This window comes from Bos indicus, chromosome 14 (genome assembly GCF_029378745.1).
Source record: "Bos indicus isolate NIAB-ARS_2022 breed Sahiwal x Tharparkar chromosome 14, NIAB-ARS_B.indTharparkar_mat_pri_1.0, whole genome shotgun sequence".
In the NCBI taxonomy this organism is placed as follows: Eukaryota; Metazoa; Chordata; class Mammalia; order Artiodactyla; family Bovidae; genus Bos; species Bos indicus.
In genome coordinates this window covers 31,407,534-31,420,631 of record NC_091773.1, presented here as the reverse complement: position 1 = coordinate 31,420,631, position 13,098 = coordinate 31,407,534, and the positions used below count along the sequence as shown (strand labels likewise).

The 13,098-nt window shown below is 37.4% G+C and overlaps 1 protein-coding gene and 1 pseudogene across 1 annotated transcript in view; both read right to left on the bottom strand.

The window, feature by feature from the left end:
• MCMDC2 (minichromosome maintenance domain containing 2) overlaps positions 1-13,098 on the bottom strand; it is a 50,144-nt gene that overhangs the window by 19,459 nt on the left and 17,587 nt on the right. The window contains exons 9-11 of the mRNA XM_019974017.2: positions 12,709-12,946; positions 3,828-4,033; positions 454-620 (exon numbers count right to left, since the gene is read on the bottom strand). Coding sequence (XP_019829576.2) covers positions 454-620; positions 3,828-4,033; positions 12,709-12,946 — 611 coding nt within the window. The remainder of the gene's footprint in view (positions 1-453; positions 621-3,827; positions 4,034-12,708; positions 12,947-13,098) is intronic.
• LOC109568614 (nuclear ubiquitous casein and cyclin-dependent kinase substrate 1 pseudogene) lies at positions 8,298-9,243 on the bottom strand (annotated as a pseudogene).

The following is a 13,098-nucleotide window of genomic DNA, read 5'->3' as shown; positions in this document are numbered from 1 at the left end:
TTCACAAACACTTTAAATAATAACAAAATAAAATAATTAATTTATTATTTCATAATTTAATGTAATTAACACTATAGTGATATAATTATATTAATAATTTAAATAATAATTATAAATAATACTTCATTTAAAGTGATTCCCAAATAGCATGGGATCTTTTCGGTAACAAATTTTTTAAAATGCTCTTTATTGAGTATTTTCTTACACATTATTCATGAAAACCTCCCCCACTACCTACTCAAATAATAATTTCTAGTGAGCTGATACCTGCTTTCTATGACTAAAAAATGAAAAATTGCAAACAACTGTGTCATTATTTAGTTCCAGGATCTGAGTAAGACAGAAAGTAAGCACAGAAATAAAACATTAAATTGTTATTAAAAAATTGAGACTAAAATCCATGACTAAATTCCTTGAACAATATTCTAACAATAAAATACACATATACTTTACCATCTGACCAATTAGCATATTGGTTTTCTGTATATTTCTCCTTGAAGGTGAATCCATATCAAGAAAAGACCAAAAACTGCACTGAACTGGAAAAGTCATTTGTTGATCCACATCATCCCCAAACTTCTTTCCCGAGATGTAGACTGTGATGCTTCTACTTTCCACAGCTAAGTCAAGAGACATTATCCATTTGTTACTTAAGTTCACTTTGGTCAATATAGCTACAAATTAATAAATATTATTATAATGAATTTTATGACTTAAATTTTGGATAGCAAAGATACAGGAAAACTTCATGGTTTTGCAGGATATGGCTAAATTAGAGGATTTGCCATAAAAAGAATAAGGCAAGAAAAATATTTGAATGTTTCTGTATCCCCTGATGATGAGAACCATTAGTCCAAAGCATGAAGTTAGAATTGTGGACTGGAATGAATAGGCAGAGGGTAAGGAGACTGGTCGTATCATGCAGGTTACAAAGGAGGCTGAAATTAAGCAATGTTCTTTTTTTTTTTAATTTTATTTTTAAACTTTACAATATTGTATTAGTTTTGCCAAATATCAAAATGAATCCGCCACAGGTATACCCGTGCTCCCCATCCTGAACCCTCCTCCCTCCTCTCTCCCCATGCCCTCTCTCTGGGTCGTCCCAGTGCACCAGCCCCAAGCATCCAGTATCGTGCATCGAACCTGGACTGGCGACTCGTTTCATACATATTCTACATGTTTCAATGCCATTCTCCCAAATCTCCCCACCCTCTCCCTCTCCCACAGAGTCCATAATACAGTATACTAACGCATATATATGGAATTTAGAAAGATGGTAACAATAACCCTCTGTACGAGACAGCAAAAGAGACACTGATGTATAGATCAGTCTTATGGACTCTGTGGGAGCAATGTTCTTTTCTGTGGGGAAAAAAAGAAAGCAGATCATCTAAGTCAAGAATGAAAGAGGATAAGATTGTGAGACAATACACACAATCTGGTATTTTGCATCTGGTTCTTTAGGGTTTTTTTTTGTGGGGTGGAGGGTGGGAGGTTCCTGGTGGCTCAGTGGGTAAAAAAATCTGCCTGCAGTGTGGAAGACTCAGGTTTGATTCCTGGGTTGTTAAGATCCCCTGGAGAAGGGAATGGCAACCCACTCCAGTATTTTTGCATGGATAATTCCATGGACAGAGGAACCTGGTGGGCTATATATAGTCCACGTGGTCACAAAGAGTTGGACATGACTGAGTGACTAACATAACACATACATTTTGTTTTTTAAATTACTGACCTGTAGGAATTGTTTCTATGTTCTAGGTATATGTCCTATGTCAAATATATGTATTGCAATTATTTTCTTTTCCTTTATTTGCCTACTCACTTTTTAAATGGCCTTTTGATGTGTATAACTTTTTAGTTTTGATGAAGTCCAATTCATCAATTATTTTCTGTTAATTGCTTTCTGGGTTTTATCCAAAAAATCTTTGCCTACTCTGGTGGCACAAATGGTAAAGAATCTGCCTGCGGTGCAGGAGATCAGGGTTCAATCCCTGGATAGGGAAGATCCTCTGGAGAAGGAAATGGCAACCCACTCCAGTGTTCTTGCCTAGAGAATCCCATGGACAGAGGAGCCTGGTGGGCTGCTGTCCGTGGGGTTGCACAGAGTCAGACACAACTGAAGCAACTTAGCATGCATGCATGCGTTGGAGAAGGAAATGGCAACCCATTCCAGTATTTTTGCCTGGAGAATCCCAGGGACAGAGGAGCCTGATGGGCTGCCGTCTGTGGGGTTGCACAGAGTTGGACACAACTGAAGCGACTTAGCAGCAGCAGCAGCCAGTGTTCTTGCCTGCAAAATCCCATGGACAGAGGAGCTTGGCGAGCTACAGTCCATGGGGTCACAGAGTCAGATATGACTGAGCATGCACACAACATACTCTTAAGTCATAAAGATTTCTCATGTTTTCTTCTAGTAGCCTTATAATTTAAGTTTTTACATCTAGGTTTATGATTCATCTGTAATTATTGTGTATAGTTGTGAGGTATGAACAAATATTAATTCTTTTCCAGATGTTCCATCATCATTTGTTGAAAAAACTTTCCCCATTTTCCCCATTGTTTTGATGTTGTGATCAAAAATCAGTTGAACATATGAGTGTGAGTCTATTTTTGCAGGCAGAGGCAATATGTATGTCTCCTGTGTATTGCTGCACGTGCTTGCTGGCATGCCAGGAATTCAAGGTCCTAACTTTTCTTTGCCCAATACTTATTTTTCCATATCCTTGTTAGTTACAAATCTGGCTCAAATAGCATTATCCTAATACCAAAATCAGATAAAAGATATAACAAGAAAACTACAGACTAATAGCTCTTATGAATACACAGGCAAAAATTCTCAACAAAATATTGCAGATTAATTCAATGATGTATAAAAATAAGTATATATCACAGCCAGTAAAATTTATGTTAGGTATGCAAAGCTAGTTCAACATTTGAAAGTCAATTAATGTAATCCCTATAATATTAACAGGCTACAGAAGAAAAATCACATTATCATGTCAATAGATGCAGAAAAAGCATTTGGTAAAATTCAACACCCTTTATTTAAAAACTCCTGGTAGATTAAGAATAGAAGGGAACTCCTTCAACTTGAAAAAGAACTTCATCAAAAAACCTACAACTGACATCATACATGATGGTGAGAAACTTGAAACTTTCCTATTAAGATCAGGAACAAGACAAGATCATGATGTTCCTTTTCACCACTGTTTTTCAACATCATCTTGAATGTCCTAACTAGTGCAATAACACAAGAAGAGGAAATAAATCTGGAAGGCAAGGCAACCCACTCCAGTATTCTTGCCTGGTGAATTCCATGAACAAAGCCTGGTGGGCTACAGTCCATGGGGTCACAAAGAGTTGTATACAACTGAGCAACTAACTCTAACTAATACAAATTCATGTATTACAACTGAGAGCAAAGGCTTAAACAGTACATTTACACATTAAATTCCTGTTTTTATTTATCAAGGTAAAATGAGAAGTGTCATTTAATATAATTTCTCTATTTCTAAAACCTGTACAATATAATCTCTATTGTTAGGTAAGTCCTAGGCTTCCCTGGTGGTTCAGATAGGTAAAGAATCGCCTGCAATACAGGAAACCTGGGTTCGATCACTGGGTCGGGAAGATCCCCTGAAGGAGGGCACAGTAACCCACTCTAGTATTCTTGCCTGGAGAATCCCATGGACAGAGAAGCCTGGAGGGCTACAGTCCATAGGGTCTCATAGAGTCAAACATGACTGAAGTGATTTAGCACACTCAACTCCATGACACTGATGGAAAAGTTAAATAGGTAAAAATTAATTTGAAGAAATATTGTTTACCTGACTGGAGCTGTTCAAGTTTATCTTTTTTGTGTGAAGCCAAGTCTCCTATAAAGCAGATACCACCTTTAGCTAGCAAAGCACTGCCAGCTTGAATGCTAACTGCTCCAGTTCCATACTTATTCCTGGATACAGTAGGGAAAATTTCAGTAGAGACTGAATGACGTATACCACGGGGCACAAGGCTTATACTAAAATTCAAAAGCCTAAGGGGAAAAATAAATCATTAATTACTACTATTTAATATTTGATTTTCAGAAGTCATAATGTATAATAGCTATACAATTAGATTTAATTTGATTTAATGTTTATTGAGCACTAGTGCTAGGGATAAAAACATATATGAGATTTGGTCCTCAACTTGGAAAGCTCACACCTTAGAGAGATGAAAACAAAAAAGTAAAATACGATATGATGAGTACTAAAATAATGCTGTGAGGACATCCATAAAAGATTTATTTCTTCCTGGAAAAAAATCAGAGAAAGCTATAGAGAGATGACATTTGAACCAAGGCTTTCTCTTTTGATGCCCTGCTTTCTTTCATTTTTCAAAACTTCTGCATTTAGGTTTTGCAAATAGTCCATCATGACTACCCCTGCTACCTATGTATCAACATAACTCTTGATACATCCTGTTGCTTTCTAATATCTTTGCCAATTGCCTCAAGCCTCTTCATTTCTCAAGTTTAAATTATAAGAAAAGAATATGATTAACTTAGCTTAGCTTTTAAATCCTTGCTGCAGAAATCATAGCTTGCTGGTGCGATCTACTATGATGACCAGACACACACATACAATGCAAAAGAGGGTGAAGCAGATCTCTTAAGAATGGACAGGTAAGACACTATAAAATGTCTAGAATATGTGTCATTCCAGGGAATTCAGATGTTAATTTGAAGATATGTAAAATGGGTAAGATGTAGAAGGAAAATTTGCAAGTCTAAATTTGCAAGGGCAGCAGTTCTCAACCCTAGTTCACTTTAAAATCACCTGGGGAGTCAACAGTCATGTGAAAAGATGGTCAACGTAAAAAATCATCAGGGGAATGCAAATCAAAAACACAATGAGATATCACAACACACCTATCAGAATGACAGTTATCAAACACACACAAACCCAAAAACCAATTGTTGGCAAGAATGTGAATAAAGGGACCCCTTATGCACTGTTGGTAGGAATATATATTGATATAGCTTTTTATGGAGAACAGTGTGGAAATTCCTCAACAGAGTTATCATATGATCCAGCAATTCCACTTCTGGGCATTAATCCAAAGAAAACAAAAACATTAATTGGAAAAGATATATGCACCTCCATGTTCATTTCAGCATTATTTACAATAGCCAAGATATAGAAACAATCTAAGTGTCCATCAATAGATGAGTGGATAGATGTGGTGTGTATATATACATATATATAATGGAATATTACTCAGCCATAAAAACAATGAAATCTTGACATTTGTGAAAACATAGATGGGCCTAAAGGTTATTATTCTAAGATACTTTAACAAAAAAATTGCTTGGGGTCTTTAAAAAATTCCAATGCTAAGCCATACTCCACACAATATAAATTATAATCTTTGGGGGTGAGCCACAGGCATAAATATTTTAAAAAATATTTTTCTAGATGATTCTAACAGGCAGGCAGGCTGAGAACCTAACCATATGGAACAATGGGACTCAAAATTGGCAAATCATCAAAATTAACTGAGGAAGTTTTTGAACTACTGATATAAGGTCACAGAGAATAAGACACAAATACAAAAATCAACGCTATCTCTAATATATTCAAAGCAAATACTTAAAAATAAAATTAACAAAGCACTACCACTTTAACAGCATCAGTAGAGTTCAGTTCAGTTCAGTTCAGTTGCTCAGTCGTGACTGACTCTCTGCAACCCCACAGACTGCACCACACCAGGCCTCCCTGTCCATCACCAATGCCTGGAGTTTACTCAAAAGCATGCCCATTGAGTTGGTGATGCCATCCAGCCATCTCAGACTCTGTCTTCCCCTTCTCGTCCTGCCTTCAATCTTCCCCAGCATCAGGGTCTTTTCCAATAAGTCAGTTCTTTGCATCAGGTGGCCAAAGTATTGGACTTTCAGCTTCAGCATCAGTCCCTCCAATGAATATTCAGGACTGATTTCCTTTAGGATGGACTGGTTGGATCTCCTTGCAGTCCAAGGGATTCTCAAGAGTCTTCTCCAACACCACAGTTCAGAAGCATCAATTCTTCAGCGCTCAGCCTTCTTCACAGTCCAACTCTCACATCCATACATGACCACTGGAAAAACCATAGCCTTGACAAGATGGACCTTTGTTGGCAAAGTAATGTCTCTGCTTTTCAATATGCTATCTAGGTTGGTCATAACTTTCCTTCCAAGGAGTAAGCGTCTTTTAATTTCATGGCTGCAATCACCATCTGCAGTGATTTTGGAGCCCCAAAATAAAGTCTGACACTGTTTCCACTGTTTCTCCATCTATTTGCCATGAAGTGACGGGACCGGATGCCACGATCTTCGTTTTCTGAATGTTGAGCTTTAAGCCAACTTTTTCACTCTCCTCTTTCACTTTCATCAACAGGCTCTTTAGTTTTTCTTCACTTTCTGCCATTAAGGGTGGTGTCATCTGCATATCTGAGGTTACTGATATTTCTCCTGGCAATCTTGATTCCAGCTTGTGCTTCATCCAGCCCAGTATTTCTCATGATGTACTCTGCATATAAGTTAAAGAAGCAGGGTGACAATATACAGCCTTGATGCACTCCTTTTGCTATTTGGAAGCAGTCTGTTATTCCGTGTCCAGTTCTAACTGTTGCTTCCTGACCTGCATACAGGTTTCTCAAGAGGCAGGTCAGGTGGTCTGGTATTCCAATCTCTTTCAGAATTTTCCACAGTTTATTGTGATCCACACAATCAAAGGCTTTGCCATAGTCAATAAAGCAGAAATAGATGTTTTTCTGGAACTCTCTTGCTTTTTCCATGATCCATTGGATGTTCTCCAAGCCAGGCTTCAGCAATACGTGAAGCGTGAACTTCCAGATGTTCAAGCTGGTTTTAGAAAAGGCAGAGGAACCAGAGATCAAATTGCCAACATCCGATGGATCATCGAAAAAGCAAGAGAGTTCCTCTGCCTTTTCTAAAACCAGCTTGAACATCTGGAAGTTCACGCTTCACGTATTGCTGAAGCCTGGCTTGGAGAATTTTGAGCATTACTTTACTAGCATGAGATGAGTGCAATTGTGCGGTAGTTTGAGCATTCTTTGGCATTGCCTTTCTTTGGGATTGGAATGAAAATTGACTTTTTCCAGTCCTGTGGCCACTGCTGAGTTCTCCAAATTTGCTGGCATATAGAGTGCAGCACTTTCACAGCATCATCTTTCAGGATTTGAAATAGCTCAACTGGAATTCCATCACCTCCACTAGCTTTGTTCATAGTGATGCTTCCTAAGGCCCATTTGACTTCACATTCCAGGATGTCTGGCTCTAGGTGAGTGTTCACACCATCGTGATTATCTGGGTCATGAAGATCTTTTATATACAATTCTTCTGTGTATTCTTGCCACCTCTTCTTAATATCTTCTGCTTCTGTTAGGTCCATACCATTTCTGTCCTTTATTGAGCCCATCTTTGCAAGAATTGTTCCCTTGGTATCTCTGATTTTCTTGAAGAGATCTCAGTCTTTCACGTTCTATTGTTTTCCTCTATTTCTTTGCAATGATCACTGAGGAAGACTTTCTTATCTCTCTTTGCTCTTCTTTGGAACTCTGCATTCAAATGGGTATATCTTTCCTTTTCTCCTTTGCTTTTTGCTTCTCTTTTCACAGCTATTTGTAAGGCCTCCTCAGAGAGCCATTTTGCTTTTTTGCATTTCTTTTTCTTGGGTTGGTCTTCCTCCCTGTCTCCTGTACAATGTCACAAACTTCCATCCATAGTTCATCAGGCACTCTATTAGATCTAGTCCCTTAAATCTATTTCTCACTTCCACTGTATAATAGTTTGGGATTTGATTTAGGTCATACCTGAATGGTCTAGTGGTTTTCCCTACTTTCATCAATTTAAGTCTGAATTTGGCAATAAGGACTCATAATCTGAGCCACAGTCAGCTCCTGGTCTTGTTTTTGCTGTCTTCTCCATCTTTGGCTGCAAAGAATATAATCAATCTAATTTCAGTGTTGACCATCAAGTGATGTCCATGTGTAGAGTCTTCTCTTGTATTGTTGGAAGAGGGTGTTTGCTATGACCAGTGAGTTCCCTTGGCAAAACTCTATTAGCCTTTGCCCTGCTTCATTCTGTACTCCAAGGCCAAATTTGCATGTTATTCCAGGTGTTTCTTTCTTTTTTTTTTTTTTTTTAATTTAACATGGCTTTCATTGGGAAAGGGGGAGGAGGGGGAAGAGGAGGTCTTGACGAAGAGACCAATAGACAAAAAAGGTAAATTAAACATACAATGCTTTTCTTTAAAAAAAAAAAAAAAGAAGAAAAAGAAGAAGAAAAGAAGAAAATGTTGTTTTCAACAAAAGGGAAAAAAAGTATTGAAAGCCCATGAGTCAAGCCATAGCCAAAACCATATTCTATCTTAAGTAGCTTTTCTTTTTTTCCCCTCTTTTTCTTTTTTTCTCTCTCTTTTTCTTTAAATAAAATCTCTCCCCAGACCATCATCACTTTTAATCTTCCCCAGACTGGGCTTCATCTTCAGAACCTTCATCCCCAGATTTCTCAAGTGGAGGGCTTGAAGACATTTTCTTTTCCAGAGGGCTTTCTGGTTCCTTATCTTCTTCTTTGGGAGAAGGAGTCTTTTCCTTTGATGCCTTTGAAGCTGTGGGGCGACCCACTTTCCCCTTGCCTTTCACAGGACTTGGCGTCACTGTGGCCTTTAGCCTGGACTTCGGCATTTTCTTTTCTTTTCTCTCAGGCTTCGACTTCTTAACCATCTTTTTGTTTTTCTTTTTTGAACTGCCAGAGTCACTATCATCATCATCTTCTACTAGGAAATCCTCATCACTGCCGGAATCTTTCTCCTGGAATGGCGCCTCGTCCTCCTCTTCTTGCTCCTCCTCACTGCCCACATCTTCCATGAGCATCTCCCTCTGTTTAGAGGCTGCTTTAGAGGCTGCCTGCCCTTGCTGGCACACATTTTTATGATCTTCTTTTTCATCTTCACTGTCCTCTGCTGAATGAGAATCATCCTTCTTAGTCTTCACATCTTTTTCTTCCGTGTCCTCACTATCTTCCTGTGAATTCTTTCCAGATCGCCTCTTATTTTTAGCTTCTCGGGGAGATGATCGAATTTTCTTAGCTGGAGGGCCTGAATCTCTTCCATAATCTTCATCAGCATCATCGGATTCCTAAAATTGTGAATAATCAACGACCTTCCTATTTCTGACAGGCCAAGACATATTCGCTGTCGAAACAGGACCGAGTCGAGGAGCCAAAGACCAGGACCCTCCCCACCCCACACGCTTGGCGCCCCTCCCCCCAACTTTAGCCCACGAGCCCCGAGCTGCTGGCTTCTCAAACTCCGCCGCTCCCTGGTTCAGGGGCCCTTAACCAGACGAGCCCCCCACTCCCCAGTCTCTTCAAAATGTCCAGGTGTTTCTTGACTTCCTACTTTTGTATTCCAGTCCCCTATAACGAAAAGGACATCTATTTTGGGTGTTAGTTCTAAAAGGTCTTGAAAGTCTTCATAGGACCGTTCAACTTCAGCTTCTTCAGCATTACTGGTTGAGGCATAGACTTGGATTACTGTGATATTGAATGGTTTGCCTCTGAAACAAACAGAGATCATTCTGTCGTTTTTGAGATTGCATCCAAGTACGGCATTTTGGACTCTTTTGTTGACTATGATGGCTACTCCATTTCTTCTAAGGGATTCTTGCTCACAGTAGTAGATATAATGGTCATCTGAGTTAAATTCACCCATTCCAGTCCATTTTAGTTTGCCAATTCCTAAAATGTCGATGTTCACTCTTGCCATCTCCTGTTTGACCACTTCCAATTTGCCTTGACTCATGGACCTAACATTCCAGGTTCCTATGCAATATTGCTCTTTATAGCAACGGACCTTGGTTCCATTACCAGTCACATCCACAAATGGATGTTGTTTTTCCTTTCTCTGTCTCTTCATTCTTTCTGGAGTTATTTATCCACTTATCTCCAGTAGCATACTGGGCACCTACCAACCTGGGGAGTTGATGTTTCAGTGTCCTATCTTTTTGCCTTTTTGTACTATTCATGGGGTTCTCAAGGCAAGAATACTGAAGTGGCTTGCCATTCCCTTCTCCATTGGACCACATTTTGTCAGAACTCTCCACCATGACCCGTCTGTCTTGGGTGGCCCTACACGGCATGGCTTATAGTTTCATTGAGTTAGACAAGGCTGTGGTCCATGTGATTAGATTGGTTAGTTTTCTGTGATTGTGGTTTTCAGTCTGTCTGCCTCTGATAGAGAAGGAAAAGAGGCTTATGGAAGCTTCCTGATGGGATAGACTGAGGGGGAAACTGGGTCTCCAGCTTAACAGCATCAAAAATACCAAATACTTAGTAATCAACAAATTATGTACATGACCTTTGCAATTTACTGAAAGAAATTAAGATTTAAATAAAAGGAGATATATACCATATTCATGGATTGGAAAAATGAACATTGTTAAGATGTAAATTCTCCCCAAAATTGATTTATAAGTTAAAAGCAGTTCCAATCAAAATTCTTAAAGGCTTTTTTGGTGTGATGGAGGTTGGTAATAACATATGGATTCTAAACATTTTAAGAAAATGCAAAGCACCTAAAATAGTGAAAACAAATCTTAAAAATGAAGAATAAAGTTGCACTACCTGATTCAGACCTTAATATAGAGCTTCAACAATCAAGAATGTGAGGCAACATCATAGACAAACAAGTCAAAATAGCACAAAATAAAGTTCAAATAGATGTATACCCAGTTAATCTGTGTACCTAAATTTATAACCATATAACCAGTTTAACAGATTTTCAATACTGGTACCACAGCAATTCAATGGGGAAAGGAAAGTCTTTTCAACAAATAGTATGGAAAAGTTTGATAAATGCATAGGAAAAACATTAATCTTGACTCCTACCTCGCATATATACAAGGTATATACAGAAACTGACTTGGAATAGATAACAGACCTATTGTAAAAGTTAAACCTATATGCTCCTAGAAGAAAACACAGAAGAATATCTTCATGACCTTGGTAGGCAGAGACTTATTAAACAGAAACCAGAAAACACTAAACATAAAAGAAAATAATAATCAAAACTAAAAGGTCTGCTCATCAAATATATCATTAAGAAAAAAAATACAAACTATTTTTGTACCTGGAAGAAAAATTTCGTGATACATGTGACAATCGATGTGCATTCAGAACTCCATTTAAAAGTCAGCAAACAACTTGACACTTCATAACATGAGTAGCAAATAAGTACATGAAGAAGATTTCAGATCAGTAGTCATCAGGGAAATGCAACTTAGAAATGTAATGAGATACCATTTCACACACACTAGTATGGCTAAATTGAGAAAGACTGACAATACAGGATGTTGGTGAGGAGAGAAACATCTGGAACCTTACCTCATTGGCTGGAATGTAAAATTGCACAACCACTTTGAAAAACTGTTTGGCAGTTTCTTATAAAGTTACATACACCTATCTTATGACACAGCAATTCCACTCCTAGATATTTATTCAAGATAATGAAAACACAAATCTACAAAAAGACTTGTACAAGAGATGTTTATTGCAGCTTTATTTATATAGTCAAAACATGCAAAACCCAAATGTCCATCACTAGGGAAATGGAGAAACAAATTCTGGGACATTTATATAATGGAACACGACTCATCAATAAAAACAAGTGAACTCTGACACACACACAACAGGACCAATCTCAAAAACATGCTGAGCAAAAGAGATTAGATCCTAAAGAGGATGCATTGTGTGATTCTATTTATACAAAATTCAAGAACAGGAAAATTAACTTATGGTGACAGAAATCACCTGTGGAAATAGGAATTAACTAAGAGAATAAAGGAACTTTCCAAAGTGATGGAAAATGGAAATGTTTCATGTCTTATTGAGGTGATGGCTATAGGAATGCACGTTATCTGTCAAGATTCATCAAATTGCATACTTAAGATCTTATTACTTCACTTTATGTAACTCTTACCTAAATAACAAAACACCAAATCTCTCATACAGCCCCAAATACTACAGGAAAAGGTTAATGACAAACAGAAAGAGAGACAAGGGCTTTAATTTGCAGAGGTATCACAAATCAACAAGAAATAAGCAGATTAATTTAAAAATGGACAATGGTCACAGTGTCCATAGAAAAATAATAAAAAGTGTTTAATAAATTCTAAATGATGCTAAAGCTTACTTCTAGTTAAAGAAATGAAAATTAAAATAAAATACCAGTTTCCACCCATCAGAGGGCCAAATTTAAAAGTCTAATAATACCCAGTATTGGTGAAACTGTTAAACAAATATTCTCATGCTCATTAGTGGAAGATTAAATTGGTGCAATCCGTGGCAGTTAGCACTATATTTATGTTATGATTTAATTTTAATGTTAGCAAAACATCACCTGTCCAATTAAGTTAGAGCTAATTGGACTTTTATTTTTCTAATTTAAATTTCATTCTATAAATTTGTTTTTGCCTTATAATTGCACATACTATATTAATATATGAAATTCATTCCTAGCTTTTTGAACATTTAAGTAAACTTTTTAAAAAGAGTACTTGCTAGTAGGGAACAATTTATATCAGATAAATTCTAAATATCTGTCTTATAATAATCTTTATGGAAAAGATTTATGCAAAGCTGTGATCAATTTGTAATGGCATATATTTTACCTGTCTATGAGTAGAGTATCACTTGTTACAATTAAAATATCCAAGAAATTTTCCAGTTCCTTGTTACGGTCACTTGTCTGTACTAGACTCATTAGCAAACAGAGCTTGAGCAAATTGTAAGTCCCAGGAGGAACAATCTGTGATGCAAAGATGTTGGCAAGTATGGCTGTAAACTTCCAGCATGAGCTGGAGGTCAGAGAGAGGAGACACCTGAAATTGTCACTAATTCCTGAAGGAACTGAAAGTAAATATTAATACACATATTAAAAAGGGCTTTAAAACAAGCAAATGACATACAGACTAGATGTGCCACATTAAAATTATTACAATGATAATAAATTATGATTGGAGGTCACTCTGGTCTATCATTTCTACCCAAGGAACATAATA